At 40.8% G+C, this 13,892-nt stretch overlaps 1 protein-coding gene across 1 annotated transcript in view; it reads right to left on the bottom strand.

Annotated features, from left to right (window-relative positions):
- Nucleotides 1–7,711: 7,711 nt before the first annotated feature.
- The window catches only part of LOC147903615 (Peptidase C15, pyroglutamyl peptidase I-like protein), a 43,850-nt gene continuing 37,669 nt past the window's right edge, over nucleotides 7,712–13,892 (bottom strand). Inside the window, exons 2-4 of the mRNA XM_087400189.1 lie at nucleotides 9,391–9,495; nucleotides 9,202–9,249; nucleotides 7,712–8,104 (exon numbers count right to left, since the gene is read on the bottom strand). Coding sequence (XP_087256315.1) covers nucleotides 7,865–8,104; nucleotides 9,202–9,249; nucleotides 9,391–9,495 — 393 coding nt within the window. The 3' untranslated portion in view covers nucleotides 7,712–7,864. The remainder of the gene's footprint in view (nucleotides 8,105–9,201; nucleotides 9,250–9,390; nucleotides 9,496–13,892) is intronic.

Below are 13,892 nucleotides of genomic sequence, written 5' to 3'. Positions count from 1 at the left end.
TAATTTCACAAAACTCTAAATAACTTTACAAAAATCTTCTTAACCTGTGTCAGCCTCTAATTGTTGAGTTAACATTTTTGTAATGCATCCTCTAGATTACCAATTCTAGTGTTTAATAATCGATCTCCATGTGCCATGGGACACAAAACACACTACATTGACCAAATTATCGATCCTATAGAATTAACATGAAAAGCTTCTCCTTAAACTTCCACTTCTTGATGGAAATCATGGTGGGAAATGGCAACAGAGGAATTTCAAAGGGGTTTGCAATGAAGGCATTGTTGAGAGGAAAAGAGAGAGAAAGAGAGAGAGAAAGAGAGAGAGAGAGAGAGAGAGAGAGAGAGAGAGAGAGAGAGCATAAGAGTTTACATCAAACAACATACACTCGCATCTTTATTCATGAAAAAGGCTACATATATACCCTCTTATTGCAATCATCGCGTCACTCCCAATAATCCTACAATCACTCCCTAAACTACCCAAATCATAACAACTCACACACACACATCATAGCTTGCATCACTCACAATCACTCCTACATCAACTCTTAATCACTCCCTAAGCTATCCAAACCACAACTTACACTCGCACTTGCATCATAGATTGCATCACTTAGGTACACTCACTCATAAGCACTTTTAGGATAGTCTTATCATTCACCCTTAAAGCATGAATTTTCCCAACTTACCCCCTTTAAATTGATGACCTCAACCCTAGCAATAGTGCATGGGAGACTTCATGGTTCGCCACCTCTAGTGACAACACTCATGATCCCAACCTAGTACTCACTCTAGTCTCATTAGCAACAAACTCATTTTGATGCTCTATCTCCATCATGATCTCACTCTAAATATGGTCTATTGGGTTTAAACATAAAGTTGATGGATGACAAGGTCAATAGGAGGTCTTTGAACCTAGAAAGCCCATCCAAATTCAACAAAGTTGACCATGTCATTGGCCTCAACAACATTAGGTTCTTCTCGATCTTCATTGGCTTTAATAAGGTTTGAAGAGATCCTTTTCCTTGTGTAGCAATCTTTCTTGTAGTCGCCTGGTTTCCCACAAAAGTGACAGTTCATGTTGCTTTATCTTTAAAGTAGACTTCGAAGTAGATCCTTCATCTAGTAAAATAAGCTTCATCATGGTTATAGCAGTACCCTTTTGGTTGCTTAATCTTCTTCTCTTCTTCCATAAGATATCCAATGATGTTTGCTAGCTTCAGTGAAAGAAGAGCGATCAATTTAGTAACAATGTTCCCATAACCTTCTTGAGGTAGATGCTTTAGCAGTATTGCTATACATGCATCCTCATCCATATTCATCTTCAGAGCCCGAGAGTGAAGTGGTTAGACTTTTCATTTAATTCAGATGGGGAGCATCCCCCTTTTAGATTTAGCTCAAAGAATCACATAAGGAGTCTTATCTTTGGAAACTCTTGGCTTGAATAGCAAAAAGATTTAACTCTTCTCGTGCTTTAAAAGATGTCTCCTTTCCATTAATGTGATGGATGAACTCATCACATACCCCCAAAGAAATAATGGCAAGAGCCTTGTTATTCCTTATGAGTCTCTAGTTGTTGGTGGCTTCTCCTTGCCTTTTGCAATATTCCACAATCCCTTTATCATGAGGTTAAGCTTGACGTTTGTGTGCCATGTATAGAATGGATTGCCATCAAACAAATTTACCTTTATTGAAGTAGCCATGATAGCAAGGTGTACCTTGGAGAGTATGTTCTCAAGGATTGTCTAATCCCTTGCAACAAGAATGCTTCAAAAAGCACCATCACCATCATGCACGTGGAAACTATTAATTAAAAACTTTGAGAGACCAAAACCTTTAGCATGGTAATAACAATGAAGCCTAGTGGTTTTGTTTTTTCCTTTTCTTCCTTTAAGGTATTTTTTGTTTTTGATTTCAAAACAAAGGACAGTGTCTAGAATTCGTTGTGACCATACAATTTAAAGTTTTACTCAAGAAGGAGGACACAAATAGCATTTCTCTAACATAAAAAATGCCTCACATTTAATGGCGATAAATATAAATCAAGAAATAACATTTGGCCTAGTAGTATAATCCCTTTTGTGAATCTAATGGGACATGTGCAAGGTTCAAATCCCAGCACAGAAAAAGAGATATCCTCTCTTGTCTCTTTCCCAAAAAACTCTATGGGCTACCAGCTTCAAATGGCTGGAACACAAAACAACTTCGTTCAGGCCCCTTATAGATATTTGCAAAGTTGTACTATCTCAAGCTACCTAGCTAAATTGTAGAATCAAAAGACTCAGCAAAAAAACACACTAACATTTAATGTTCTCTAAGATATCCTATTCATGACTACTCGCATGCAACCTCAAATTTTCATGATTTCTTGTAGGTGACATCTTTTGACATGGACCTCAGATTCAGACAAAATAAAATGAAAAAAAAAATCTGAATGTCATGTACAACATTCCTTCTATCTCAGGTCAAGATTCTACTTGTAGCTCACCACGATCTAGAATTGGGATCTGCCCATGGCTAGATTGGGCAACACGGGATCAATTAGATTCCATGATTTCATGTTTCAAACCATGGAATTGGTGCAGATGCTTCAAGATACCGGGTTTACCACAAGACAGGCCACAGGAGTACGGATGGCTAGCCTAATTGGAACGGGAATTAGCGAGAGTTGGTGATGCTTGCTAGGCAAAAGCAAACAAAGAAAAAGCAAAAAACAGAGACAGAGACATCTAAAAGGGCTAACATTCTTAAACTACAAAGCTTGGTACAGAGCTTCCTAGACTCCCCTCTCACGTACACTCACTTATAAGCACTCATAGAGCACTCACTTATAGAGCACTTATAACCAAAATGCTTTTCCCTTGGATCTTTCATGCATACCATTAATATACGTAGTTGAACTCACTTTAATAGATAATCAATAACAACCAACTTTGATTGAACCAATTATCTGCTTAACGACGTTTTACCACTTGAATTACCACCTTGTCATGATTACCAATTACCAAAGTTCCACAATTGATATAGGCTATTCCTCAAGTGCTCACAAACAAACAAAGCAACGATCGGAAGGAGGGAATAGGGAATATTACTTTGAGGATGAAATAAGAAGAGCATTGTTACATGAGAACGGAACTTGCAAAATCAATAATTTAATTCCAATAGTCATAGACCACCAATCTACAAGTGAATTGGTTGCAATAAGCAGCTTCACAAATTTCTAGTACGATAAAAATTCATTCACCCACAAAACTATGCGTGACAATGTGACACTAAAATAGTCCACTCCATTTCGTTGTTTTTCAGTTCATTGTTGGTGAATAAATTTATCACTTGCAGCATCTACCAAACCACTACTAAATTGATACAAATCATGGGCAATGACACATAGTTGTCCCACCCAACCAATCTCTATGATCATAGCAAGCTCGTATGATTCTCACGTATGCTCTTCCTGCATGTTAACACAAAGCCCACAATTCCCTAGATTCTACATACCACATGTCACAATCCTAGGGTTATTCCTTGGAGTACCATTTACCCCTCCCTGGGAGTACCATTTAGTTCCATCTTCCCCTTGGCAATTACACATTTTTGTGTCCCTAGACCCCTGACCTTTGGAACCATCTAATCAGCGCCAATTCGTCCCAACAAGGACCTTGACATTGATTCCTTTAATCATATGCTTGAAGCGCAATGAAATATAATACAAAATTTGGTCCTCTGAAGGAAAATGTCCACCAACCCTTGCGAGGTCATGTTATCTCAACTTGAGCATAACATTCCTTCCCTCTGTAGGCATCAATGTCTTCAATGATAAACACTAGGAATGCTCTCCACATCTGGTACACGGATTCCCAAGTAGCCTCAGATAGAGGTAGACCATTCCATGCAACCAATACCATGGGGCATTGGGTATCTTCTAATTGCGTACTTGCATTGTTCCTCGGTCCAGGATTCTTGTTGGTTTGCGCCTTGCATTATCCTCTATCTCCTGAAACAAGACAATGCCGTCGATTAGTGAGTCACCTGGGTTTAAAAACTTCTTTAAACGAGAAACATGAAACACTGGGTGCATCTTACAACCCTGTAGTCATTCCAACTTATAGGCTACCTTCTGTATTCTTTAAGAATCAACCACGACCCACAATATCGGGGTGATAAGTTAGCACACTCTCCTGTAGTCAAAGACTTAGAGTGTGAAGGAATTCTGAGAAAAACTTTTTTCTCCTTCCTTAGATTCTCTAACAGATCTATTTTCATCCGCATACGCCTTTGCTATATCCATAGCTTGGGCGGATGTTAGCTCTCACAAGTGTTAGCATCTCCCGCATCTGAACAACATAGTTCACGATGCTATAGGCACTTTCTAAGGTATTCCAATCATAGTTGGATCTGCTGGTCTATAACCAATAGTTCAACTCAAACGTTTTCTATCATTGTCTAATAGTGGCAACCACTTGTCCCATGTATGTTGCATCAGTGAAACATATGCTCTAAGCATAGCCTCTAAAGTCTAGTTCACTATTTCCATCTAACCATCCATTTCAGGTGATCCCCATTACTCATCCCCAACTCAGTCCTTAGTTCCTCAAACATTGCATTCCAAAAATGACTGGTAAATTTAACGTCTATGTCTCACACTATGGATCTAGGTAGTCAATGCAAAAGAAATACATGTTTAATAAACAAATGCACCACTTGTGGGACACTAATAGACTCCCCAATCAAAATGAAGTGAGCCATCTTGGTAAGATAATCAATACCCACAAGGACAAAATCATATCCACCTTGTGTTCCTAGGCAAACCAGCTACCTATAAAGTTCATGGAAATGCTCTCCCACCTACCTAGTTGTATCTCCAAGGGCGGTAAAAGGCCAGGTGGTTCACCCTCTAGCCTTACTCACTTGACATGACAAATAACATCACATATTCATAAATAGTTATTTTTATTTTTGGCCAAAAGAAATCTCATTTCTCGAGATCATATGTCTTCTCGACACCGAGATGTCCCGCACATGGGCTATCATGAATGACCCTATGCTTGAGATCATTCTGATTAGATACTACCACCTTGCCATTTTGTTTCAGCATACCATCCGCTATGATATATATTACATAGGTTTGGCCTTTTTGGGATGCCAAGGCATCTCTTTCTCCAAGTTTAAGCACATAAGCCTTAGGCCAAAGGCTGTAGATGAGCTCGTCCTCTTTTTGAGTTTCTCTAATCTAGGCCATTAGAGCACTCTCTAATACCATGAAGCTTATATTATGCATCAGCAACTTTATTTTCCTTCCCTCTTCGTTGTTGAATCGTCATGTGAAACTCCTGTGTGAGTTCTACCCACCTAGCGTGGCGACCTCTTTAAGTCAAGTTGTTTACAGAAATGTTTCAGAGTATCATGATCTACACCTACATAGAGCTCTAAACCATACAAATAATCTCTCCATGTTTTCAAAGCATGGACAACAGCATACAACTCTAATTCATGAGTTGGCCGATTTCAATGAGAGCACTCTCTAATACCGTGAAGCTCATATTATGCATCGGCAACTTTATTTTCCTTCCCTCTTCGTTGTTGAATCGTCATGTGAAACTCCTGTGTGAGTTCTACCCACCTAGCGTGGCGACCTCTTTAAGTCAAGTTGTTTACAGAAATGTTTCAGAGTATCATGATCTACACCTACATAGAGCTCTAAACCATACAAATAATCTCTCCATGTTTTCAAAGCATGGACAACAGCATACAACTCTAATTCATGAGTTGGCCGATTTCAATGAGAGAGAGAAAGCTTCTTGCTTTCAAAGGCTACTGGCCTTCCCTCTTGGAGGAGAATGGCTCCTGCCGCAATGCCACTTGCATTGGTTTCTATGAAAAATGATTTCTAGGGATCAGCAATTTTTAACACTGGTACCGAGACCACATCTTATGTTATGGCGTTAAAACTTTCTTGTTGATTCTGTCCCATGTAAAAGGTACTTTACCTAAGGTCAAATCAATCAATGGCAATACTATCTCAGAATATCCTTTGATATGCCTTTAATAAAATTAGACAATTCCCAAGAATGATCACAAAACGGTCAAACTCTGAGAGATAGGCCAAGTCAGTATCGCAGCCACTTTATTTGGATCCATTTCCATCCCCTCACGAGTAATAATGAATCCTAAATATTCAAGTCTTACCACGCACATCATAGTTTTCTTTTTATTTACGTACAGACTGACTTTCCTCAAAGTACTAAACACTATTCTTAAGTGTTGACGATGCTCAACAATTGCCAATGGGCTTTCATACCAAAGGAGATGTTCGATCATGAGATTGTGCCATCCATCACCAACAAACCCATGCTCCCTCCTCCGCCACGAACTTCCCAAGTGTTACAACACAATCACTATACTAAAGCTCAACACGCAATAATTACGAACCACCATCAGCTCGTCACATTCTTAAACCACACAACGATCGTCAATACCCTACTGCTCTAATACCAATTGAAATAAACCACTGCTAAACTGATGCAAAGCACGAGCGATGACACAGTTGTGTTTCACCTAGCCAATCTTTGTGATAGCTCTCATGTATGCTCTTCTTGCATGCTAACACAAAGGCCACAATTCCCTAGATAATTCTACATGCCACATGTCACAATCCTATGATCATTCATTGGTGCACCATTTACCCCTCTCTTAGAGTACCATTTAATTCCATTTGCCTCGTGGCAATTACACATTTTGATGCCCCTGACCGTTAGAACCATCTAGTCAATACCATTCACCCTCACTGAGGACCTTGACATTGATTCCTTTAACCATATGCTTGAAGCGCAATGAAATATAATACGAAATTTGGTTAAAGGAAAATGTCCAACGACCCTTGGGAGGTCATGTTACCTTAACTTGAGCATAGCATACCACTACGACCATATGTCGCTCCCCACAAGTCAATTGCCTCACCAAATGTAACAAAGCAAATGCACAACTATTGAATGACAAAAGTCAAACTATATAAGCTTCACAAAAGAGATCTCTACCTAGTCAAACACGCTTCACCCAACCAAAAATATTCACACATAGATACCCCTCACGCATAGATACCCCTCACGCTTGGAACCTTGCTAAGTGTCCCCTCCCCACATAAAATTGCCCTAGAAACCCACATAATTAACATGGGATCTTGTTACCCCTAGGTGTTTGACCCAAATAAAATAACTACGAACACCAACATGCATAGGGTAAATTCTAGGGATATCACTCTAAGCACCTTCACAGAACCTTGTCCTTTACCATTAGTTTGACCCTATAACCCGCAAACCAACATAAAGCACACCATCGTTTCATGCATGAACTAAACAAATATGTACAACAATTTACGCACCATGCTATGGGAAGCACTAAACTCCATGGTCAAGTTGAGAGATTTCTTCGACACTCCATGAACAAATTGCACATCATTTTTCCGTAGTAAACTGCAAAATTAAAATAACACACCCCACATGTACCCGTCCATATTATCCACACCTTTTTCCCATTTAAACCAAAGATGTGATCACATGCTAGCATCCAAGAGCTTGAATTAAGAAGGGCAAGATTTATTTATCCATCTGTTCACCATTCTCTAGCATAAACCTCAACACATATACGGACAAGACACTATATCATGGCCAATTTTAGAAAATCAAGACCCATAACATTGCTATTTAGGATAGATGTTTTACGAGGAAATCAAATTGAGACAAAATATAGAAGAATGGATTTATATCCAAAATCTTTTATGCATACATATTTGTAAGTAGTAGTAGTATCTACACTATCGACACAATCACCCTATGATAGGATGGGAAGATGATGCTGTTAGATCCTCACCACATAGAAGCCAAGACTTCAAATAACGATGCCATAAACTCGATTTGCTTCTCCCCCTCGATTTTGGTGAAGGGAGGAACATGCACAAATACACATTTTGTCCCATGAGATTCAGCATGGCAGAGTGAGTGGTAATACACATAGTTGCAAACAAATCTACCAGCATCATCTGAAACAGTCACATTGTAGCCCTTTTTCACCAAGGCGTCGACAAGCTCCGGTACAGCAATATTAGTCTGAACAATATGGAAGACATCAGTGAATATAACCCAGAACTTTTGATTGTCTAAAATTTATGTTAGCCAGACATAGATCATCAAACCATTGTCTTATTGCGTAAGCAGGACGGCATGGTAAAAGGGGAACTTTTTCCCTTCCTGGAAGGGGAAGGGGGGACCTTGAATTACAACAAAAGTTTCATAAAGAGGAAACATTAAGTCATAGCTATGAGAACGCCAACATTTCATAAGACAGAGAAGGTTCAGAGTATCAATTTAAAACTTTTGAAATATCAGTATGACACTATAAGAGAGATCATCTGTACGTAACACGAAATTGGATGGAATGTAGTAGTAGTACAAATAATTTTTTCTATGATCGAAAAGAAAGCACACATCTAGACTCTGGTTTGAAAATGCTGACGACAAAAGAAGCAGTGGCATTTTACATCGATGAGCTTTACATTGGACCCGATTTATTCATTTAGTTAAGGTGTTTGTGGGCCCCAAGGAACACAAGAGACATCATAAACAGCTTCCAATTTTCTAGAATTTTGTAAAGCGTAACAGGCATGCCCTTGCTGGTCATTAGGTCTACAAGTACTCCTGCAGATGCTAAGTGGGTTTGATCGCGTCTTAGCTAGGTTAGCTGAGATTACTCAACTGGGTGCCATGTGAATTTACAGGCTGATGACACATGACAAGCCCACCTGATGACACGTGGCAGGGTGCCATGTGGCAAAAGGGGTACCCCCCTTCAGCCGCAATTACCCGTACAAATTAGTTCTGCTTAGTAGATTTACTACAGAATTCAGTGAAGGTGTATAATGTAAACTTTAGAATCATTTGAGAGTGTGTTTTGCTACGACTACATAGATAATTCACACCAGCAAATGGAAGAAATGCTTTTAGGCAGCAAAAAGACATCTTCTTTCAACACCTACATTCTCTCATCTAATGTGTTAGAAGAGTATCACAAAGTCCTAAGTAGATATTTCATTGTATGCAGACATTCACAGCACCAGAGTCCAGACTATGTCAAAGATTTTCACGATTCAATGGCATATGCCTGAACTGCTTTTGTTGGCATGAAAAGATTCAAATTTCAAATTTACCTCTCTTGCATGTGAAAGCCCACCATTCTCCTGGATTATTGGGATTCTCTGCAATAGAAGCACAATTTTCCCTCATTATTCAAAAATCTGTGTGAAAACGGAACATGCTAGAGGTATTGTCCAGATGTCAACTTTTTGTACTCAACAGAAAAAACTTCAATCTACCACAATTTGGGGGGGTTGATGCACCTGAGGTTGCCAGCCCATTTCATCAGGACAACGGAATGTAGCTTCGTTAACTGCTTGTCTTTCGACAGCAAACTTACTTGCCCCGCTATTGACCCCCATGTGCACCTGCATTGATATGTAGCAAAGCACACTTGATGCTAGTGGAGAGAATCATACATGATATTTTTATCACAGAAATATGAGGGAAAGCTGTTCTCAAAGGATATGCAGATACAGAGAACAAAACAGATCGTCAAGCGTAGTCAGCTTTAACTCTGTATCTTGAATATGCAAGTGGTGTGTGTTCTAAAAAACAATTATCAAACAATAAAATGGGCTGTTTCGAGACCCGATCTTAAATGTGCAAGTGGTGCTTGTTCTAAAAAATTCTTAAAATCGAGATCAAACAATAAAATGGGACATACTGTCATATTAGACACTTACAATTCTTTGCCAAGTGAGTGCACTGCTGGAATTTAGTTGGTTCAGTACATGGACAGAAACCATATATGATTGCAAGAATTTACCCTCTCGCTTCTCACATATGGAGATGATCATTCAACGAGAATGACCGACCAAATGACATTTTTTATCCTCAAGCTGCATGAGATCAATCAACAGTCTCTTATTTGTAACCAGGCCAAATGATGATCTCATTTTTGGGGAATGCCTGGATGACAGACAGTATGGCAGTGCTTTCTGTTGAACATTATCACACATGTTTGCCTTGAATTCAGCCCATTCAATGGATGCCATCACCAACAACTCATCTCACGACGACGACGAGAATATGGAACCCTTGTCAGGTGATACAGCCAAACAGAGGAAATGCACCTTTATTCTGTAAAGAAAGCCCAGTCAGCCAGCAAAAGGGATATGGACAGAATCCATGTTAGGATTGGTAATCTCTGAAAAATGCAATAGCAGCATATTATTTCCAAGATAATGAATTATGGGACCCCTTAGACTTTAAATAAATCTAAACTAAGATAAAAGCACAACAATTCATACAAGATCAAACATTTGACACACGTCATCCCAATGTAGAATTACAACATGTATGTGGCATAGTGCCACCTACAATGTACTGTACAAAATGGCCTATATCAAAGTCTTTAATGCTACAGAACATAAATGAGCAAACTAAAACTATCTACTCAACTAACCCTAGCAATCTATGCATAGAGAAAAGGTACTACTATTACACACATTGGGATTGATATCTTGGTAGGAAGAAAATTTCCCTTGTTCTACGAGAGCATGTGCTGCAAACTCCTTTATTGGAGTTCTGTCAAGATTTCCTGGGCAAGGAGAGCTCAGGCGGTTGGTGCGGAACTTTTTGTGGGCAGGATCAGATGGTACTCAGGACACCCAAAGGCCACAACTACTTGGAAAACAATGATCTCACCTCAAGAAGAGGGTGGCGTAGGTATCATTGATGTGCCACCCTTTACATGAATCAGAGGAGTGACTACAAGTACTGTCACACATGAGAGGGCACCTCATTGGATTATGGAGATCTGCACAACCGACCTAGTAGAAGGGGGTTAGACAAGGAATCACGAGACCCAATGAATATGCCAAATCCCCCCTCAAGGTCCTCTTCACAGCCTATCACTTCAAACTGTGAGAGGATGGGGTCTTTTAAGACATGCCCTATCTAGTCATCTTCAACATGGGTCCCACTGTCCACAGAGCTACTGCATTTTGAGTCAAAGGTTGTTGACAACAACCCTGTGGATGAAAAGATTTTGGAGGATTAGAGGTGAAGATGTTTGGGGAAGAGTCAGGCCATCAACCCTAGATAGGGCAGGGAGGAGTGCACCCAATAGAAACTTTGCCTCTAGGAGGGAAGGACCTTGAGGAGCTACAATGGGTTCTGGAATAGTGGTTTCTTGGGTTAGGACCTACATAGTCAGAGAGGACAAACAAGAAACCCCCCTTCTCTTACACCATCTCCAATGGGAGACATTGTAGCAACTCGCTCCACTAGAGCCCCTCACAAGAGAAGCGATGGTTGGAGCAACAGGTACCTACGAGATCCTTTTTCTAGTAGTGTTTGACCAACCTCTAGCAGAGGAAGATCTCCTATGACCAGCTATACATCTGTAGTTGAAGTATATGGTACATGCCACTGTTGCACAGCAGGAGATCTAAAGACAACTTTGCATTGCCTATGGAGTTGCCCCATGGCACAAAGAATTTGGCAATGGTGTGGGAGGTGGTGGCCTTCACCCCTCAATTGGTTATGGAGCATGTTCATTTTAAGGGGGGACCTTGAATATAAAGAGCCTCCCAAAAATCCATGGGAGGGAATAACTCTGGAGAGCTGAAAGGCTCTTTATATTCAAGGGTCACACAAGTCCACATATGCTTATGGGATTAATTCCATTCCAAGTACACGTGTCACAAGCGTGCACTCCCACTTCAAATGACCATGCTCCATAACCAATTGAGGCGTGAAGGCCACCTCCAACACCCCCCCGTGGACAAACCTAGAGTAACCAAGGAGCCATACATTCCACAGTTGTATGGGATTACTATCCCCCTTATTCCACGTGTCATGAGCGCGCCAAGGGCCTTTTTCACCATGCAATTCCACACTATTCCAAGGTACCACAAGGGGGGTTAGGACCACACCAAAGCCCCAGCCCATATTTCCAACAAATGGTCCCTTAAGATTGTCACAAGAATGCGGCGAACTCATTGCGTACTTACATTGGATATGGCTACATGCATTGCATCTTGGCTAACAGAGGGGCAACACACCTTCACCATAGAGATGATATCCCCACCTACTTGGTGGGTGGGAAGCGTGTCATGAGCCAATAGATATAATATTCATTGCCTTCCTCCCAACAACCCCTCGAGCTCTCATTGGAGGGCAGTGTTTGGGAGACTGTGGCCAGCATCATTGTCTGAAATGTTCGGGTTGAACATTGCAGCCTAGTCATGGGGGAGATCCAAGTTCGTCCAGCTGCCGCCCGCGTCAATATTCATCTACATATCATTTACACCTTGTGCACCAGTGGGAGCAAGGTATAGAGGACTCTAGGAAGACTGCCAATAGGTGGGAGCATTTCCGCAAGGCAACAGGTGGGAGCAAGGTACAGAGGCTCTAGGAAGACCGCCAACAAGTGGGAGCATTCCCGCAAGGCTTGGCCAAACTAGCATCTACTTCTTTCACCACTGATGGAGGAATCCATTGGTTGTATAGCCCACCACAATACTTGCTGACACCTACTTTTAGGATACCCTAGACAGTGACTTGAGACCTTCTGAAGCAAGCTGCAGGGCAGCTAGCTTTCTCCCAGTGACTCACACACCACTAACTCTTTGCTTTGTCTTCCCGCTTTAATAGATGTTACTCTTCTTTATAAAACAAAGGTGCTACTGTTATAAGGCATCCCTGCCTAAATAGAGTTTTAACTCAAAATTGGAAAGCGATTTAAAAAAACAGCAGCTGAATAACTGGAATGTAAACATATGTGTGTTGGGAAATCATCTCCAAGTAGTGGCTGCTTGGGTGTGCTGCAAAGCGGCTCAATGTCAACCAAAGAATGGACAATAGATGGGGTTCAAGGGTATTGATCCACGATTGAAGAGGGCTCCCAAAAGGCCTTAGCCCTGCCAATTAAACTTAATTCAGTGACTTTTTCCTCTCTTCAGATATGGTCTCCAAAGCAAAGGCTTTCACAGGTATATATCGTTACTCATAAGAGTGGCTGCCCCTAACACGGGCACATCTTTTTCGTGAGAAGAGAGACATGAAATTCTACATGTTGGAGGTAATTCCAGCTCCTAAGCTACCAAACCTGCCTGGGGAAAATAATGTCTCTGGTGACTTCGGTTGGAGGAGTCGCATTAGACTCAACATGACCTATGAAAGAGTAGACATAATACTCAAAATGGCCTAGGTTAAGTGGCTATGTTTGGCAAAACTTTGTTACAACACTACAAAGTAAGGATGAGTACGTATGAGTTGTTGCATGGCCGCAAACCTAAGGTAGCCATCAACACTAGCAACTAGGACATCATGACTGAAATGCACGCATTGCTTCAGCAAGCAAAGCAAAACATGGCTAGAGCAGAATAGAGGATGAAGGAAAATACTAATGATAGGACGCAACAAGTGGAGTTTGAACACGGGGCCATCTTAAGCTACACAAGCACGTGCACGCGCGCACACACACATATATGTGCATTCCTAGGCAGCACTAATCCCAAGATAATTCAAGTTATATGGACCCTATAAGGTGATTAGAAACTTGGACGAAACAAAGTGGCAAATCATCTTTGCCTAGGTATCAAACGACGTGTTATGTCCATGCTTGGACATAACGTGGCTGGTGTTACGAAGGTTACGTTAACCTAGGGTCATGTAACCTGAAGTTGGAAAAATTAGGACATGACGTACCCTTGGTATAGTTAGGGTGGTCTTAGGGTCCATCCAAGCCTATGTCTCCCTAACGATATCTATGTGCAGACGGGGCTGTGTGTGTTTTAGTCAAGTTAGAACATAG

This window comes from Dipteris shenzhenensis, chromosome 3 (assembly GCF_047967505.1).
Source record: "Dipteris shenzhenensis isolate YYH24624 ecotype China chromosome 3, Dip_SZ_1.0, whole genome shotgun sequence".
In the NCBI taxonomy this organism is placed as follows: Eukaryota; Viridiplantae; Streptophyta; class Polypodiopsida; order Gleicheniales; family Dipteridaceae; genus Dipteris; species Dipteris shenzhenensis.
This window is presented reverse-complemented; position numbering and strand designations above follow the sequence as displayed.